The sequence below is a fragment of the Martes martes genome, assembly GCF_963455335.1.
Source record: "Martes martes genome assembly, chromosome: 7".
Classification (NCBI taxonomy): domain Eukaryota; kingdom Metazoa; phylum Chordata; class Mammalia; order Carnivora; family Mustelidae; genus Martes; species Martes martes.
In genome coordinates this window covers 124,113,008-124,129,690 of record NC_137894.1, presented here as the reverse complement: position 1 = coordinate 124,129,690, position 16,683 = coordinate 124,113,008, and the positions used below count along the sequence as shown (strand labels likewise).

At 42.3% G+C, this 16,683-nt stretch overlaps 1 protein-coding gene across 1 annotated transcript in view; it reads right to left on the bottom strand.

Moving 5' to 3' along the window:
- Positions 1 to 16,683, bottom strand: part of STON2 (stonin 2) — a 145,923-nt gene that overhangs the window by 105,458 nt on the left and 23,782 nt on the right. Inside the window, exons 2-3 of the mRNA XM_080808033.1 lie at positions 9,584 to 9,858; positions 7,470 to 7,745 (exon numbers count right to left, since the gene is read on the bottom strand). Coding sequence (XP_080664159.1) covers positions 7,470 to 7,745; positions 9,584 to 9,671 — 364 coding nt within the window. The 5' untranslated portion in view covers positions 9,672 to 9,858. The remainder of the gene's footprint in view (positions 1 to 7,469; positions 7,746 to 9,583; positions 9,859 to 16,683) is intronic.

Sequence of the window (16,683 nt, the reverse complement as noted above, 5' to 3'; positions counted from 1 at the left end):
TAGCCAGGTCACAAGGTGGGGGTAGCAACTCCCTGGCTTATTTAAACTCCCCAGGGCAGCGTCCAACAATTTATGGCACAAAAATAAGAGATTTACCACTAATGACAGTCTCTTTGTCTCTTGCGCCACTGTGCCTTTGGCCTCCTTGCATTTTAATTTGGGCAAGCAGTACAATCCCATTCCAGGCTGAAATCCAACGCTCCCTTGGTTTTATCCGTAGGGGGCACAGCTCAAAGGATAAATTCTTTTGTTTTTTGCTCTTCATCTGCCAGAAAAACTGTGAACAGTGTAGGAATGTGAAATGGGGGGATGGAAAAGGAGTATCCACGTAACGTTCCTCCACCTAACGACTCCGTGTGTGCACACGTGTGCTATCTTCCCCGACTTCCTGCCAGCCTGGATGTGAGGGCATGGACCAGCCTGTTGAGGAAGGCTCCCCTGTTTGCTTCCCAAAATCTAGACGATTTTAGCCCTAATCCATTCCATTTAGCCTCCTTTCTCATCCTCCTTCTTTTAGGTCAAGATCACGATCACCTCATAAAAAATATTCACAAAGAGGTTGCATGGGACGGGTCAGAAGGGGTTCAAAACAGGTCACCTCAAAATGTGTCACTTTGGCAGGCAGACTTTTCTGAGCTGAAGGCAAATGAGACCCTGTGGGCTGGAGAGAAAATTCTTCCCTTCCTTTAACTACCTAGAAGAATCTAAGTGGAGTATCTTTCCCAGACTAAGGGTTATTACCAGAGATAAATTTTATCTGAGTGACCCATCTGCAACAGGGCAAACATTTAATTCTCAAACACCTGTTCTTCTTACTGTCCTGTGAATCAGCATCCTCCCCTTTGAAGCATCTGGCCTATCTCCCATTCTTTGGGCCTATATACCTCATTTTACCTGCTTGTGAACCACTTGTGCATGTGGGGTTCCCATTGTACAAAATTGTATTTTATTTTCCCCTATGAATCTGTCTCATGTCAATTTAAGTCTTGGACCAGCCAGAAGAAACTTTGAAAGGCAGAGGAAACTCTCCTTCCCCCAAGTCCAAAACGCACATTTTTCCCTTTCTTCGGACACAGAGATGTCTGACCGGAAAGTGTTAGGCACGTAAGAGAAGCAAATGGGACATGACGATAAAATGGGAATAAACAAAGAAACTACAACTACATTATAGGGATGAGAACTGGTTTGCTCTGGTGATACTGATGCCACCGGAAAGACTGCGGAGGCCATAAACAGTTTCCGCAGATTTTCCTTATTTCTGGCTGAACTTCACCACCTACATGCACTGAAACACACCAATATATTCCAGAGTTCATCAACAGATTCCCAATTCCTGCATGTTTAAATCGAGCACATCAAATATCTCTCTCGCCCCAAGTCTATTCTGTTCATGGGCTGTCCATACTAAAAAAAGTTTACTTGGTATACACAGGGTGAAGCTTAGCCAAAAACAGGTCTCGGGTCTGCTTGCTGGAAATTAATACACTAAGAGAAGCATTTTTTTTAGAGTGGATAAATGAGAAACTGATAGACAAATCATTTCTATATTGTCAGATTGGACTACAAAGAACCAGATGGCCACTCATTTCGTAGAAGCTGGCCACACACCCAACACATTGTTTTCTCCAAGTGGGCACCATTGCTCCAGGGCAAAACTGAACAAGAGCTCCGGGAAGGACCCACAATCAAATGATAAATAATAGGGAAAATGCTTTAAATTCCAACTTTGATCCTTCCCAGGAAGAGATGATAGATGGGCCTGGCTATAAAATGAAACTTCTAGGCAAGCAATTCTCCCCCAATCTACTTCTTCCTTTGCTTCCTCAAAGTACCTTCAAATTTTCAGCTACCATGAAATGGAAAAAAAAAAAAATGTCTAAGACATGCAGTAACTGAAAGACGGTTGACTGAGGGCAGATGCAGGAATCATGGGAGCACAGGTTGGCTCTGGATTCCTTCTAGAAGACCCAGAAGAAGCTCAGTGGACTTCTGTTCAATTCTGAGCACTGTGTTACCCAGTTTTGTATTAGAATATCTGCACCCAGGGGCGCCTGGGTGGCTCAGTGGGTTAAAGCCTCTGCCTTCGGCTCAGGTCATGATCCCAGAGCCCTGGGATCGAGCCCCGCATCGGGCTCTCTGCTCAGCAGGGAGCCTGCTTCCCTTTCTCTCTCTCTGCCTGCCTCTCTGCCTACTTGTGATCTGTCTGTCAAATAAATAAACAAAATCTTTAAAAAAATAAAAAAAAGAATATCTGCACCCAGGGGCGCCTGGGTGGCTCAGTGGGTTAAAGCCGCTGCCTTCGGCTCGGGTCATGATCCCAGGATCCTGGGATCCAGCCCCCGCATCAGGCTCTCTGCTCAGCAGGGAGCCTGCTTCCCTCTCTCTCTGCCAGCCTCCTACTTGTGATCTCTGTCTGTCAAATAAATAAATAAAATCCTAAAAAAAAAAAAAAAAAGAATATCTGCACCTAAGACAACTATGGGGAGGACGTGCTTAATAAGTATTTGGTGACTCAATGAATAAATTATAAAAGTCTATAAACTTAGGAAATAAAACATACTGGCTAACATATCTGCTTAAAAAATGGCCTGCACTATTACGGATGCTCCCCTAGCCCAGACTGACTCATTTTTAGTCTTATGCTAATGGTTCTGTTTTAGGATTTAGGAAATTTGGTACATTAGTTTACTGGGGCTGCTGTAACACATTAACACAAACGTCATGGCTTCAAACAACAGAACTCTGTTCCCTCCCAGTTCTGGAAGCCAGAAGGCTGAAATCAAGATGTCTGCTGGCAGCACTTCCTCCAGGGGCTCTGGGGAGAGTGGATTCCCTGCCTCTCCAGGCTTCTGCAGGCTGCCAGCATTCCTCGGCTATGGACTCATCACTCCAATCTTCAAAGCCACATCTTCAAATCCCTTTCTGTTCTGTGTTCGCTTTGCCTTCTTTGCGTGGGCAAATAACCCTCTGCCTCCCTTTTATAAGAATATAGGCGTCTGCAGTCAGGGGCCCCCACTTCAGATAATCCAGGAATATCAATTGAAAAATCCACAACTTGGGACTCCTGGGTGGCTCAGTCAGGTAAGCATCTGCCTTGGGCTCAGGTCATGATCCCAAGGTGCTGGGAGGGAGTCCAGCATCAGCCTGCTTCTCCCTCTGCCTGCCGCTCCCCCTGCTTTTGTTCCCTCTCTCCCTCTCTCTGACAAATGAATAAATACAATCTTCTAAAAATAAAAATTTAAAAATTAAAAATTAAAATAAAAATCCTTAATCACATCTGCAAAGACCCTATCTTCAAATAAGATAACATGTATAGGTTCCAAGGAGTAGGACCTGATATCTTTGGGGGCCATTATTTTGCCGATCACACCAGAAAGTCTTAGCGTTATCAAAAGAACAGAGCAGGCAGCAGTGAGTGCAAGAAGCCTCAGACTGTCTCTGTCACTATAAGGATACCTGCTGCACACACCTGTTTTATTTTGCTGTCATGTCCGCAGTTACATATATGATGTTACTGACGATGCACAGTACCCCAACCTTTGGGATTTAAATTGAAATCTGAGCTGCCCAGTAACCATCAGAACAGAACTATCTTGGGGGAATGTCTGCATTATCCATGTTGACAGGGTCAAAGCCTCCTTTCTCCTTATCACATGGCCTTAGCTCTGTCAACCATTCTTCCTTGTTGTCAAACCCATCTACGTGAAGAAAACGCAGGAGGGAATTAGTGTACATGGGTGGGGCTGGTTTGGGTAATAGGGAAATTGATGGGTCTGGCTGGGTGTTGGAGGAGAGTTGGAATTAGAGCCTTGCATTTATTATCATTTCCTTTACCACTCTGATGCTCCCGGCATGGCTCTTGGGTCCTGGGACACTACCTGAGGTGGGGCTGGCCCTGCCCATGGTTTATTCCTGCTTCTTATCCATACATCAAGTCTCAAGTCTGCTGGAAAACCAGCCTACGAGTTCCTCCTGAAGCAGACAGCTCCACTTCTAGAAGGATGAGTTAAACTTACATATGGAAACATATAGAATTATTGTTTGAGCAGTTTTCAAGCCATGATAATGCTTTCAACACATCTGAAACTGTCATTTCTTGGTTGTTCTCTAGTAACATCAATACATTCCATAACCCTATTATAATGCAGAGCTGGGACTAGGGTAAGGCAAGTGAGGCACACTCCCTTTGGGTGCAAAATTTAGGGAACCAAAAATCTCAGGAATCAAACAACATTTTAAGTACAGTATTTTGCTATAGTTTTTTCTTTTCCTTTTCCTTTTTTTTTTTTTTTAAAGTAAGCTCTAGGCTCTACCTGGGGCTTGAACTCACGACCTCAAGATCAGGAGTTGCTCCACTGACCGAGCCAGCCACACTCCCCTTAAATACGGTATTTTAAAAATATCAAATGAGTAAACTACGACTCAAAGACTAACTGCCTATTTTTGTAAGTAAACTCTTACTAGAACTAGGGCCAGAATGAGGGTAAGGCCAGTGTGTCAATCACACAAGTATTGGCTAGCTCTTATTTTTAAAATATTGATATTTTGTTCATCAAGGAGTTTGGGGGGTTTTTGCATTGTTTTCATTTTTAAAAAATAATTTAAAAATAATTTTGATGTTCTAAATGAATTCTTTTTCATTAAAAAATTTTAGGGGCACCGGGGTAGCTCAGTCGGTTAAGCGTTCAACACTTGATCTTGCCTCAGGTCATCTCAGGGTCATGAGATGGAGCCCTATCCAGCTCTACACTCAGCACAGAGTCTGCTTGACCCTCCCCGGCTCACTCCCTCTCTCTTTCTCTCTCTCTCAAATAAATAAATAACATCTTTAAAAAACATCCTTTAAACCCATTTTTTCCCCAAGACAACCATTATATTTTAGTATGGCACAAAATGTTTTATGCCAATTTGTCACAGAGAATATTAAAAAGATGTGCTTGAAGTAAGTTGGGGGAAATCGGAGGGGGAGACGAACCATGAGAGACTGGACTCTGAGAACAAACTGAGGGTTTTGGAGGGGAGGGATGTGGGGGGTTGGGTGAGCCTGGTGGTGGGTATTAAGGAGGGCACGGATTGCATGGAGCACTGGGTATGGTGAATAGACAATGAATGCTAGAACACAAAAAAAAAAGAAATCAAACTAAATTAAATTAAAATTTTTAAAAAATTAAATAAAATAGAAAGATGTACTTGGGAATCAAGATTTAATAAAATTAATAATTTTTACGACTACATCAAGGATATTATGTGAAATTGACTCTTTTTCTAGTATGAGTACATGGTAGCCAGAAGTTTTACTCACCATTACTTTTGTACGTACCATCAGTGCAAATTCTAATGCAGTGAAAAGGGCAACCTTAGAATTACTGTGAAAACAATTTTGACCCCATAGGCCTCTTCAGAGACTTTTGGGCAATCCCAGGGATCTACAGACCACTCTTCGAGAACTGCCGCATTAAAGGAAAAGGTTTTAACAATATGTCAAGAGCACTATCAATGACAAGCTAAGGTTCTCCGTCAGAGGGAGGCAACAAAATTAAGACTACCCCCAGAGTTGGTTTTGCAAAACTAAGTGGTCAGGAGCTGAAGCAAAGTGACCACGTATGCAACCAACCCACACACAGTTCTGAGTCATCAGGAAACCTCTGATGCTAATGGTAAGGTATGAACAAGATGTGAACAAACCTGAATGCCATCAATATGCGGCATTTAGTGAACTGAAAGCATGGCCATTTGGGGGCAGGTAGAGAAACACCACTGCACCTACCCCTCGTCTCCCATGCCTCCTGAGAATCGGGGAGCAGAGGAAACCGTAGGAGGAACAGCAGGAAAATGGAGGCAAACGGACCATGGTGCATCCCTAGACTGTTCCAACGTCCGGGGGCCAGCCTGCCAGTCTGTGAAGCTCTCCCCTGACACTTTCCAGCATACAACTTTGGGCAAATTCCCAAACCACTATCTTCTCAGTCTCCTCATGTCCAGTATAAATATAATATTAATGCTTTCCTCATATGACTGTAAGAGGTACATGAGATGATGTAGTCAAAGCGTTGAGCATGGTGCCTCGGACAGTGTTTGGTAAATATAGCTCGTGAAAAATAAGACACTTCTGTACTGTTTCACTCCCCTGTGTTGGGAAACTCATCCCCCGTGTATAAATGCTTCACCGGCCCACTGTTCTGCCAGTGTTGGATGTTCAGTAAAGGTTACTTCCTCCCTCCAGCCAGACTGGGAAGCTTGTCGGGACCTGTCATTTCATCCATGCTGCTCTGAGTGCCATGGCTCTCTCTCCAACAATTCACTAACAAATCTGATGTTTAAATATGAATAAGTGGAGGACCACCTGGGTGGCTCACCACCACCAACAAAAAAAAATCTATCAACCTTAATTTTCTCTAGTAGGTCTCTGTGGTAGACAAAATAATGCCCCCCAAAGATGTCTATGTGCTCATCCCCAGAACCTGGGAATATGTCAACTTACATGGAAAAAGGGACTTTGCAGATGTGATGAAGTTAAGGACCTTAAAAGTGGAAGAGGTGGGCAGAAATCAGAGGAAGATGAGATTCCAGAATAAAGGCACAGAGATCTGCAGCATTGCTGGCTTTGGCGGCAGAAGGGGACACGTGCCACGGAATGTGGGCAGCATCCAAAAGCTAGAAAGGGCAAGGAAACAGATTCTTCCCTAGAGCCTCCTGGAAGGAATGCAGCCTTCCCAACACTTTGAATTAGCACAGTGACACCACGTCCAACACTTGGATTTCTGAACTACAGAACTGCAAGAAAATAAAGTTATGTTGTTTAAACCGCTAAGTCTGTGGCAATTTGTTACACAGCAATGAGAGAACTAAGAGAGTCCCAAAGGCTATCCGGTCAGTGTTGACATGCTTTGGTGCACAATAAACTAAGCAGCCAGGTCACCAGGGCGGGGACCAACAACGCCTCCAGCTTCACTAAGTTCCCCTGTGCAGCTTCTGGCTACTGAAATGCCACAAAATAAGAGAATATCATTAATGACAGGGCCCACCCCTGAAGATTTAGCTCTAACAGGTCTGGGACACAAGTATACCCATGTTTAATAGTGACTCTATTAGAAATTGATAATGGTCCGTGCTCAGAGAGACATTCACGTCTGCTTGTAAGGAGCTTATAATTTAGGTGCTGAGTAAACATAACTCCAGTACCTAATAGACAAATAAATATGCATACTTCCAGAGATAGGTCAGCAGCCAGGACAAGTATAGAAGGCAAGAAGGGGCCCAGAGACCATAAATCTTTCCATAGGCTTTGATGACAAAGTCCAGTTGTAGAACTAAGCCAGACGAGGTCTCTGCTGGCTCTCCTGTATAGCTGGTGCTAGAGGGCTCTGGCAAAGGAGATTCCCCGCAGTCCTGACACACCTCTGATGGCAACGCACCCCTGGTGAGCACGGACCTACAGCTGAACTCTTTTCAGCCTCCCACTGTCTCACCTGTTTCCTTCTGAGGTGGTGATGTGCTGGCCCAGGGGGTGTCATCTTCAAACTGAACCCAGTTGCTGATAGCCGAGGCCAGGTCAGGTGAGGGCTGCTCAGGGCTCCCAGGAGGGGAGGTCGCTTCAGAGATGAGACCCAGCTTTTCAGAGGAGTCATCCTGCTCTGAGTGGGAAAGATCTTGACAGCCTCCGTCCACCACATGGTTCTCCCCCGAGGAGCTCTCAGACTGGTCTGAGTAAGACGACGGTGCTGCGATGTGCTCTTCCGTGCCCCCTGAAATACATACCAGACACCACCATCAATCACATGAGGAAGGCCACCCTTCAAAACTGTCTCATGGAGGAAAATCTCAAGGATAGGTAAGGGGTGATCACAAGACTCACGATAAGGGTGGGTGCAGGTGAAGGAAGAGCCATGCCCACCTGCCTCCATGCTAAAGGAGAGTTTTCCTAATAATGCGGACGAAGGATAACTCAGCATGCCTACAGTCAGTACCCAGGCAGACTGAAAATGGAAATCTTATTCATAATTCTTATCCTAGCATCTATTCCAGTGCCTGGTGGTCACAGACAATGCTTATAGAGGCCAAAGAGAAATATAACTGAGTCGAAGGAGAAAAGCAAAAGGCAACTGGGACAGACAGAGACTTTGGCTGAACAGGAAAGCTTCTGTCTGGACTAAACACATTCAAATCCACACTTCAACCTCCACGCAGTCCAAACTACGTGTGTCCGCAGGCCGCCAGGTGCAAACTCTGTACCAACAGCCGGCTGAATGAGGTCCAGCTAAATGAGGAGCCTACCTTTCCAGCATTTTTTTGGTCCTAGAACACGTAACATCCTTAAAAAAAATTTTTTTTTTAAGAACTATATCCTAATCGTCGGGGTGGCTACACAAATCTAGACATGTGTTGAAGTTTTTCAACTGCATACCAAAAGTGGTCGATTTTACTATATGAATACTTTTTAAAAACCAGAGTACTTACACAAAATTTTTTCTGCCGTCATTAGCCACACAAACTAGTCAACCTGCATGTAACCAAAGCCTTTAGATGAGCGCTACCCAACAGAAATAAAAGCTGAACCACATATGTAATTTTACTTTTTTAATAGCCACATTACAAAAAAAAGTAAAAAGAGCTGAACTTCTAGTAATATAAATTTCAACTCCATATGTTGAAAATTTATAATTCTAACATGTAATTAATATAAAAGTTATTAATGAAATATCTTACTTTCACTAGGTCTTTGAAATTCAGTGTGGGTATTTTATACTTAAAGACACACTTCAATTCCGACTAGCCAAATTTCAAGGACTCAGTAGCCCCATGGCCAGCATACTGAATGGCTCACCTGTCAACTCACACTTTCCAGGTGCTGTCAGTGAAGCTGGGTTGATAGCAGCTGACAGGGGTAGCTGCAGTAGGACAGAACCAGCCAACCAGACTCTGCAAACACCTCCTGTCCCCTACCTTGACCTTCATCCCTGAGCACCAGGTCCCTAGAAGTCAATTTAGCTATCTTCATGATTGTGTATGACAATTAACTGAGCTCCTTCCACATGCCAGGCACTGTTCTAAGCACTGTATGTATATTAATTCATTTTGTCTTCACAGCCCCCCTGAGAAAGGTACTGTGATTACCCCTACTGCACAGATAAACGACTGCACAGAAAGGTTAAAGAGACCAACTACCCAAGGGCACATCCCTTAGCTGTGACAGAGCCAGGATCCGAGCCCAAGCAATCTGTCTCTAGTGCCTGTCACTCTTCACAGCTATGCTTTAAAAACTAGGAAATCCAAACTGCTGTCGGGAGTAACACCCTAAAAGGCCAAGTATAAAGGAGTTATTTGTAAATACAAAGTTTACATTCCTTGGAAGAAAGCACCCAATACTTTTGGTGTTTCCAGGCCCTTCTGTTTGGGACTCGAAGTTTCCTAAAAATGCTTGCCCCAGGCTTCTCAGTGGACAAATCTGCACCTTCGGAAAGTGACAAACTGGCTCTTTTTCCCATATTAAGATCCTACCCAAAGAATGATCAAGTAGAAGTCATTATAAACAGTTGTGGTTCTTTGCTAATCTTTTCACTTAAGAAATGAGAGCGCTCCTTACCCTCAGAAGGGACAGGAAAGAGTGGCTCCTCATTGAAGGAGACCCACTCTGACTGGTGGGTGGCGATCACATGGTCCAAAGTCGTCATGCTAAGAAGGCACTGGTCATCTTCACACTGATGGCCTCAGGCAGACCCCAGAGTAACGTCTGGGGTGGGGGATGGGAGCACAGTGAACTTGGGCCTCGGCTCTGTTAAGAGGGTCTTGTAGAGGGTGGCACTCAGAATGTAGATAGATTGGTCCCTCCTGCTTTTGGCTAATCTGCCAAGCAGAAATCTGTTTAAAAAAATAATAAAAATTAAAAAGGACAATGATCACATTATATCCAACCCACACAGATCCAGGGTTTTCAACACTGCCCACAAGGAGGTCTGGGTGGTTTCCAACTTGCATTACTCCTCTCTGCCCTGTCTTGTCCCCATGCCTTGTACAGAAATATCTGCCTTTAGCATCAAGATCTCTGCATAGGTCTTCCCATCAGACTTGTAAATAATTATGCAAATTTTAGCAATCGGATTCCCAAATCTCTCTAATTTTTATATTTTGGGAATACTTTTATTTATAATATAATACCATTGTTGTAAAACAAAAATTAAAACTTTTCAAAGTATTTTCACTTTCTTTTAATAGATGGTAAAATAAAAGCATGTTCTTTCCTAGTAACTCACAGTACTTTCTTGCCTTAGGCAGGTAGCTCTTTGCAAGCCTGATTTAAATCCTTGGCAGAAACCCAACCATCTCCAGATGGTACCTCCAAGCACAGCTTACCAACCAAGAGAAATAGAAATGGAGTCATCTTGTTCATTTGGAGTAAATGGGAAGGGAATATTTGCTTTAGTAAAAAATGCGAGTTAAAGAAACACATTTTCAATTTAGGCCAATTTGAATTAGTACATGAAAGTCTAGCCTTTCTTTACTCACATTACAATTATGTTCTTTGTATATAGAAAGAGACTTAACAGACTCATAATTCTGTTTGTTCTATTAATGTCCATTTACAATTTGAACCTAGCTCTTGCTCTTATGATAAATTAATAAAATCTGAATTAATGCAAAATTAATGTGTTTCCACAAAAGAGCTACTATTTGCCCTGAATAATATGTGTTCTTATTAATGGAATACTTACAATATTCATTTTAGTCTAGAAAAATTTAACTCATAGCCTTCCGACTGGGGCATAACAAAAAAAATGCTAAGAAATTTTAGTATAGATTATTACCTGCTATAAATAATCTATGCTGGGGTTAATCAGAACAGAAATATGTAATAACTTTTGTCATTTTTGGTAGCTAACAGTTTTGTTGTATAATATTGCCTAAAAATAACTGCTTGTACATATTTATAATGTTCAGAAACTTTTTAAATATATTTTTGGAAGTTTTTATTTCTTTATTTGAGAGGGAGAGGGAGAAAGAATCTGAAACAGACTCCACAATGAGCACAGCCCAACGTGGGGCCTGATCCCACAACTGCGAGATCATGACCTCAGCCAAAACCAAGAGTTGAATGCTTAAGCGACTGAGCCACCCAGGCGTCCCAAAAAACATATTTTCATACCATACTTCATTTGATTCTATAGCCATTTTGCTTGAGCAAGGCAGATATAACTATAATTCCTTTACAGATAAAGAAATTTGGGGTGAGAGGAGTGATTTATCCAACATTTTCATTGTTTCCAGGCCCTTGTTTGGTGCCCTAAGATGTTTCCTCCAGGCTTCTAACTGGAAGAATTCACACATTCCAGAAAAGTGACAAACGGACTCTTTTTTCTCCATGATTAGATCTTATCCACAGAATCATCAACTAGACGCCATAATAAGCAGGTGTGTTAGATGCACCAAGCTAGGAAGTGATCAATACAACCCTGAAACCTAGGTCTTCTAGTGCCAAAACTCTCTGATCTTTGGATCACAGCCACAAACAACAAAAATAAAGTACCAGAATATATGCAAAACCACCCAACTAAAGTACTTTGCAAACATCAATTACAACAGAACCATAATGAAATGATCTGTGAAAACTCTCCGTATGGAAATCTGCCAGGATACCCCAGCTGTGCGGAGAATGGAAAGCCTGGAAATCTCTCTTCCAAGTCCCTCTCCAAAGATTCTTACCAACCACGGGACCAGACATGTGCGAACAGCCTGGAGACTACAGTGCTCCAACGCCAGATCTCACCAGAGAACTACGCAGAGCCCAAAGACCCTAAAACTGACTCGGCCTGGCTTGTCCCTGCAAGCCATTCTCAAGCCCCATCAAACATGAGTGTCACTGTGTTCCTGGCTCCAGGCCAAGGTAAGACAGCAAAAGAGAAGAGTCAGACTCCTCCTCTCCCTACAACAGCAGCATGTAAGCCAGGTCCAACAACAACAAAAAAGCCACAATACAAGTCCATGTGCTGACACATGCAGCGTCATAGCTCAACAGGGAAAAAACATCCTCCTGACCCCGTGATGATGAATCCAGCAAAATTCACAGATGAGTGTGGGTATGGGAGGGGACATGGGAAGAGGTGAAGGGAAAGGGTGAGAGTAATGGGACAAATACTGAGAAATATTAGAGCTCAAAGGTTGTAAAGACCAACAGTCTAACTCTCAAGTTCACAGATGAGTAAACTGAGGCCCAAGGAAATCAAACATAGCAACAGAGAATGACAATATGGGCCTGGGATCTGAATCCTGCGCAGGCTTTAAGTCTCATTTCACCCCTGTACAGCAGGAATAACAAGACTCACTTCGTAATTTAAAGGATTAAGAGAGATAATAGACATGGCGTGCTTAGTATGGGGAGTAATGAGCCCTCTGTAACAATGATGATGGTAACAGCAGGTGACCGCACAGAGGGCTTATTACGTACCAGCCCCAGTCCAAACTCCTTATGAATGTCAGCCATAGCCATCACTGCTGTTGTTATTTTACTGGCCAGAAGTCACACAGCTTGTTAGTGGAAGTCTTTGGACTAGAATGCAAATTTCATGAAACAACCCCTCCCCCCGCTCCCGTTTTCTATCATCTCCACATTCTGGCGTTAGGGATGTCTCTTTTCAATCATTTTTAGAGAAGTTCTCCCAGATGTTACATGGAGTCAAGCATTCAACCTCTTCTTTCCAGAAACAGACAGAGTCTGGCTGAGGAACCAAGACTACTACTCAGAAAGTATGAGTGAAAGAAGAGCCGCGAAGGTTTATCTACACTTTCTTAGTTTGTCTGTCCCAGATCCAGACATGGGCTGGTTACGGATAATAAGCAGCCCCAAGAAAGCCTGGTGGAATAAATTTACTACATAATCATAATCCTGTGAAATGGATTCTGGGTATTTGCCATGAAACAGCCACATCCAAGAAGCCACAAGATGTGGCTGTGCCAGCAGCTAGAAGCCACAGAGGAACCCAATAATTGTGAGGCTAAGTTCACACTGGAATCGGGTTCTCTATAAAAACCTCACCCCATTTTTAGAATGTGAATCATAAAGCGAAGCTTAAAATCACCGCAAATGGGTAGTGACTCAGTATCAGCAGCAGGACTGACCAAGAGACACTACCAGATTCACTGAAGTCTCTGGATTGCCACTGCAGAGAGCAGCTTCTTCCCCAGCGTCACTTACAGGCTGAAATCTGGGGGTGGAAAACACAGTCAGCTGATCAGATGGGAGCCACAGAAATGGATCTGTTTTGTGCCAATCCTCTGACACACATTCATAAGCCCTATGTGTTTGGACATAGACTAAGCACCCTTTGAGACAGTGATTCTCCACAGCTTGCGATCTAGCTGGGGACACAGAAGAGCAAACACAACAAATCTGGAAATAATCCTCCTACAGGACATACCAGAAATGCTATTTAGCCAGAGAGAGATCTGCAAGGGCTGGAACCATAAAAAACAGAGCAGATTTCTTGGATCTGAAGTATCTCCTTGGTTCTGGACCACCAGAAGGGAAGAGTAAGGATATCCGAGGACATCCTTGGGACAGAGGATCAGTCTAAGTGGAGAATAAGAATCAGACCTTTGTGGGCTTGTTTCTAGACCAGTGAAGAGGTCGGTCTGATGAAAGTTGAGGTGTCTACTGAGGAAATGTGGGGAGAGAGGATTGGTAACCTTAACAGCTGAGGAGAAGAGTTCAGTGGGAAATGGTAAGCTGCCTGAGGTTTAAGAGCGGAGAGTGACTAAAGAAATGTGCCTACAGAAGATTAATGTTCCTCAGACTGCACTGACAAGCTTGGAGATGGAAGCTATTGGCCACAACAGCCTCAGTGTCTTGGGCAAAGCCAGAGACCAGGAAAAGTCTTGGGCAAAGTCAGGGACCAGTGCTCAGTGTACTGAGCACTCTCTGCTGGGTTTGATTAAAATTAACTTCACCTAAAAAAAAAAAAAAAAAAATTAACTTCACCTGTTTCTTTTAACATTTTTTAAATGGGGTAACTAGAAAACTTAAAATAATACATATGTGGTTTGTACTCTATTTCTATTGAACAGCCTGGCTCTAAAACAATCCATTCTTTATTTCACCTTTGTTTTTGAAGGATATTTTTCAGTAAACATAGAATTTGAGGTTGACTTTTCTTTTCCTTCAGTATTTTGTCTTTTGGAGTCTATGGTTTCTGATGAAGAGTTGGCTTTCTCTCCTCCCCTACTGATCTGTCTTCAAGTTCCTTGACTCTTTCTTCTATTATTGTTATTTCCTGTTAAGTTCATTCTGTGAACTTTTCATCTCAGTTATTCAACTTCCCTATTCTAAAATTTTCATTAGATTCTTTTATAGTTTCTATTTCTTGCCTGTGATGCCCTATATGTTTACTCACTATGACACTGTCTTCCTTTAGTTCTTTGAACATATTTACAACAGCTGCTTTATAGGTTTTGTCTGCCATAGCCAATATCTGGACTATTTGGGGATTCATTTCTATTGACTTTTTTTTTTTTACTATTTTAATATTAAAATTAATATTTCTTTGTACACCTACTAATTGTTGATGATACACTGAAGACATTCTGGATTTGATCTCCTCTACAGAGCTGATTTTTGCCAGAAGTCAAAATGCTTGCTCACATTCATCTTGTATAGTCTTCCACTTCGTTGGGTGCATTTGAGAAAAGCCAAAGATGTCTCCTAAGCATCTCTAACAACTGCAGAACTCAACTTTCCAACTCAATCTCCATGGCAGATTTCAGCAGCACTTGGTTCTAGGCTTTGTTATGGTAGGTTCAGAGTAGGTCTTATTCTAGAGAAGCATCTGGCAAGCCATGACCCAAAGCTGGCCCTCTGTCTTTTTCGTAAATAAAGTCATACTGAGACAAAACCATGTGCATTCATTTACATATTGTCTATGGCTGCTCTGGCTCTACAATAGCAAATTTGAGCAGTTGTAACAGATGCTGTATAGTTCATAGGACCTAAAATAATTACCATCTGACTCTATAAAAGAATTTTACCAACTCTGCTTGAAAGCATGTTCCTTTCCCCTAAGACGCAGACTTTCTGTGTCTTTTCTGGATGGTTAGAATGTTAATAATGTGTTAAGGAAGTCTTTCCGATGTGGCTGGGCTGGACTGCCAATGTCTTCCAACATGGTTTAACCTCTAGTATTTCTGTCCCATTCTCAACCTTGGAGCCACCACTTTTGGTAAATCTCACATGGTTTCAGTCTTTACATTTGCACTCTAGCCAGGCCAAGGATTCCCTGAGTATACCCAGACACACTTCTGCTCCCCCATCCCCCATGCTACTCTCTCTTCTCTAATGTCCTGTCCAGCAGATTTCAGCTGCTTTAACTGCCCCAGACTCTGATCTCTGTTTGCTTAGCTCAGCAGGACTGCTGTGCTCAGTGTAGACTCCAGCATATGATACTGCATCAGGAAACTCTCCCCTGGAAGGGAGCCAAGGTAATCATCAGGCTCACCTCACGAGCTTTCCTTCTCTCAGGATTGAAATACTGTGATTTTTGTTGACCAGTACCTGAAAACACTTGCCCCATACATTTTGTCCGGTAGTTTCATGGTTGTACACTGCACAAGGACTAGTTTGTTATTAGTTATAGCCAGAATTGGAAGTCCTCCCCAAAACATTTCCTTTCGACTTGTAATCATTTTTAAAAAGAAAAAAAGAGTCCAGTTCAGATAATCTAAAATAGGGTTATTTTATAGTGACATCCTAGAAATCATAATTAGAAGTTTTAGAAAACTTTCATAAATCGTATGAAAGGGAAAGGAGGGTTTCATGTAGCTATATGGATTAATTCCATCCCTTCAGAGCTGAGAAAATGTTTTGTTTTGGTAGGTTAGCTATGTTTTATAATACTGTAACATAATTCTTGTTTGGTTAGTGAACCCTAAAGATTATTTAAATCTAAGAATTTAGCCAGTTCCCTCTTATATCTCTTTGCCATATGTATTCAACTAGACAGTTTCTTTGGACATGTCTGCATCTACTTGTTGGGTTTTGAGGTTACTGGCAAACACTATCCAGCCATCTGTTTGGGGTTTATGCAGAAACATCTCAAACTAGATCCTAGTGCCAATACCAAACCCTAAAGTAAGGCCTCAGACTTTTTCTGGTCAAAGACAAACATCTCAAGATCAAAAAGAAAATGGGAAGAAAGTAAGAATGAAAAACTAAGACTGCATAGATCATATGTATTTCTGAAAAGCTTTCTTCTAAAGCAAGACATTCAACCAACTTCCTGAACATCTACTATGCACTCAGAATTTGCAATGTTTGAATCAAAATAATATCAAGCATGGTTTTGTACTCTGAGACCTCTGTCACAGTGGGCTAGAAAAATCACAAGAATTTAATCAAGAAGTTAAAGTAACCATGCCACTTGTTTCATAACTTCTCAGAATAAACAGAAGCCCCGAAGGCACAATTGCCCTATGACAAAGACCCAGATCAGATTCAGGACCTGGAACACTGCTTCTCTTTCTTCTTCTAAAGTCTTTACCTGTAGGAGAGAACAGGGTTCATTTTAACAGAATGTGAACACTGGAGAACACACACACTTTAATTAACATGTGCTTTGATGTTCTCAAAAGGAAAAGGTAAGCAGCTTTGGTTGTATGCTCCTACTATCTTTTCACCATTTTTTCTTTCATTTAAATATACTA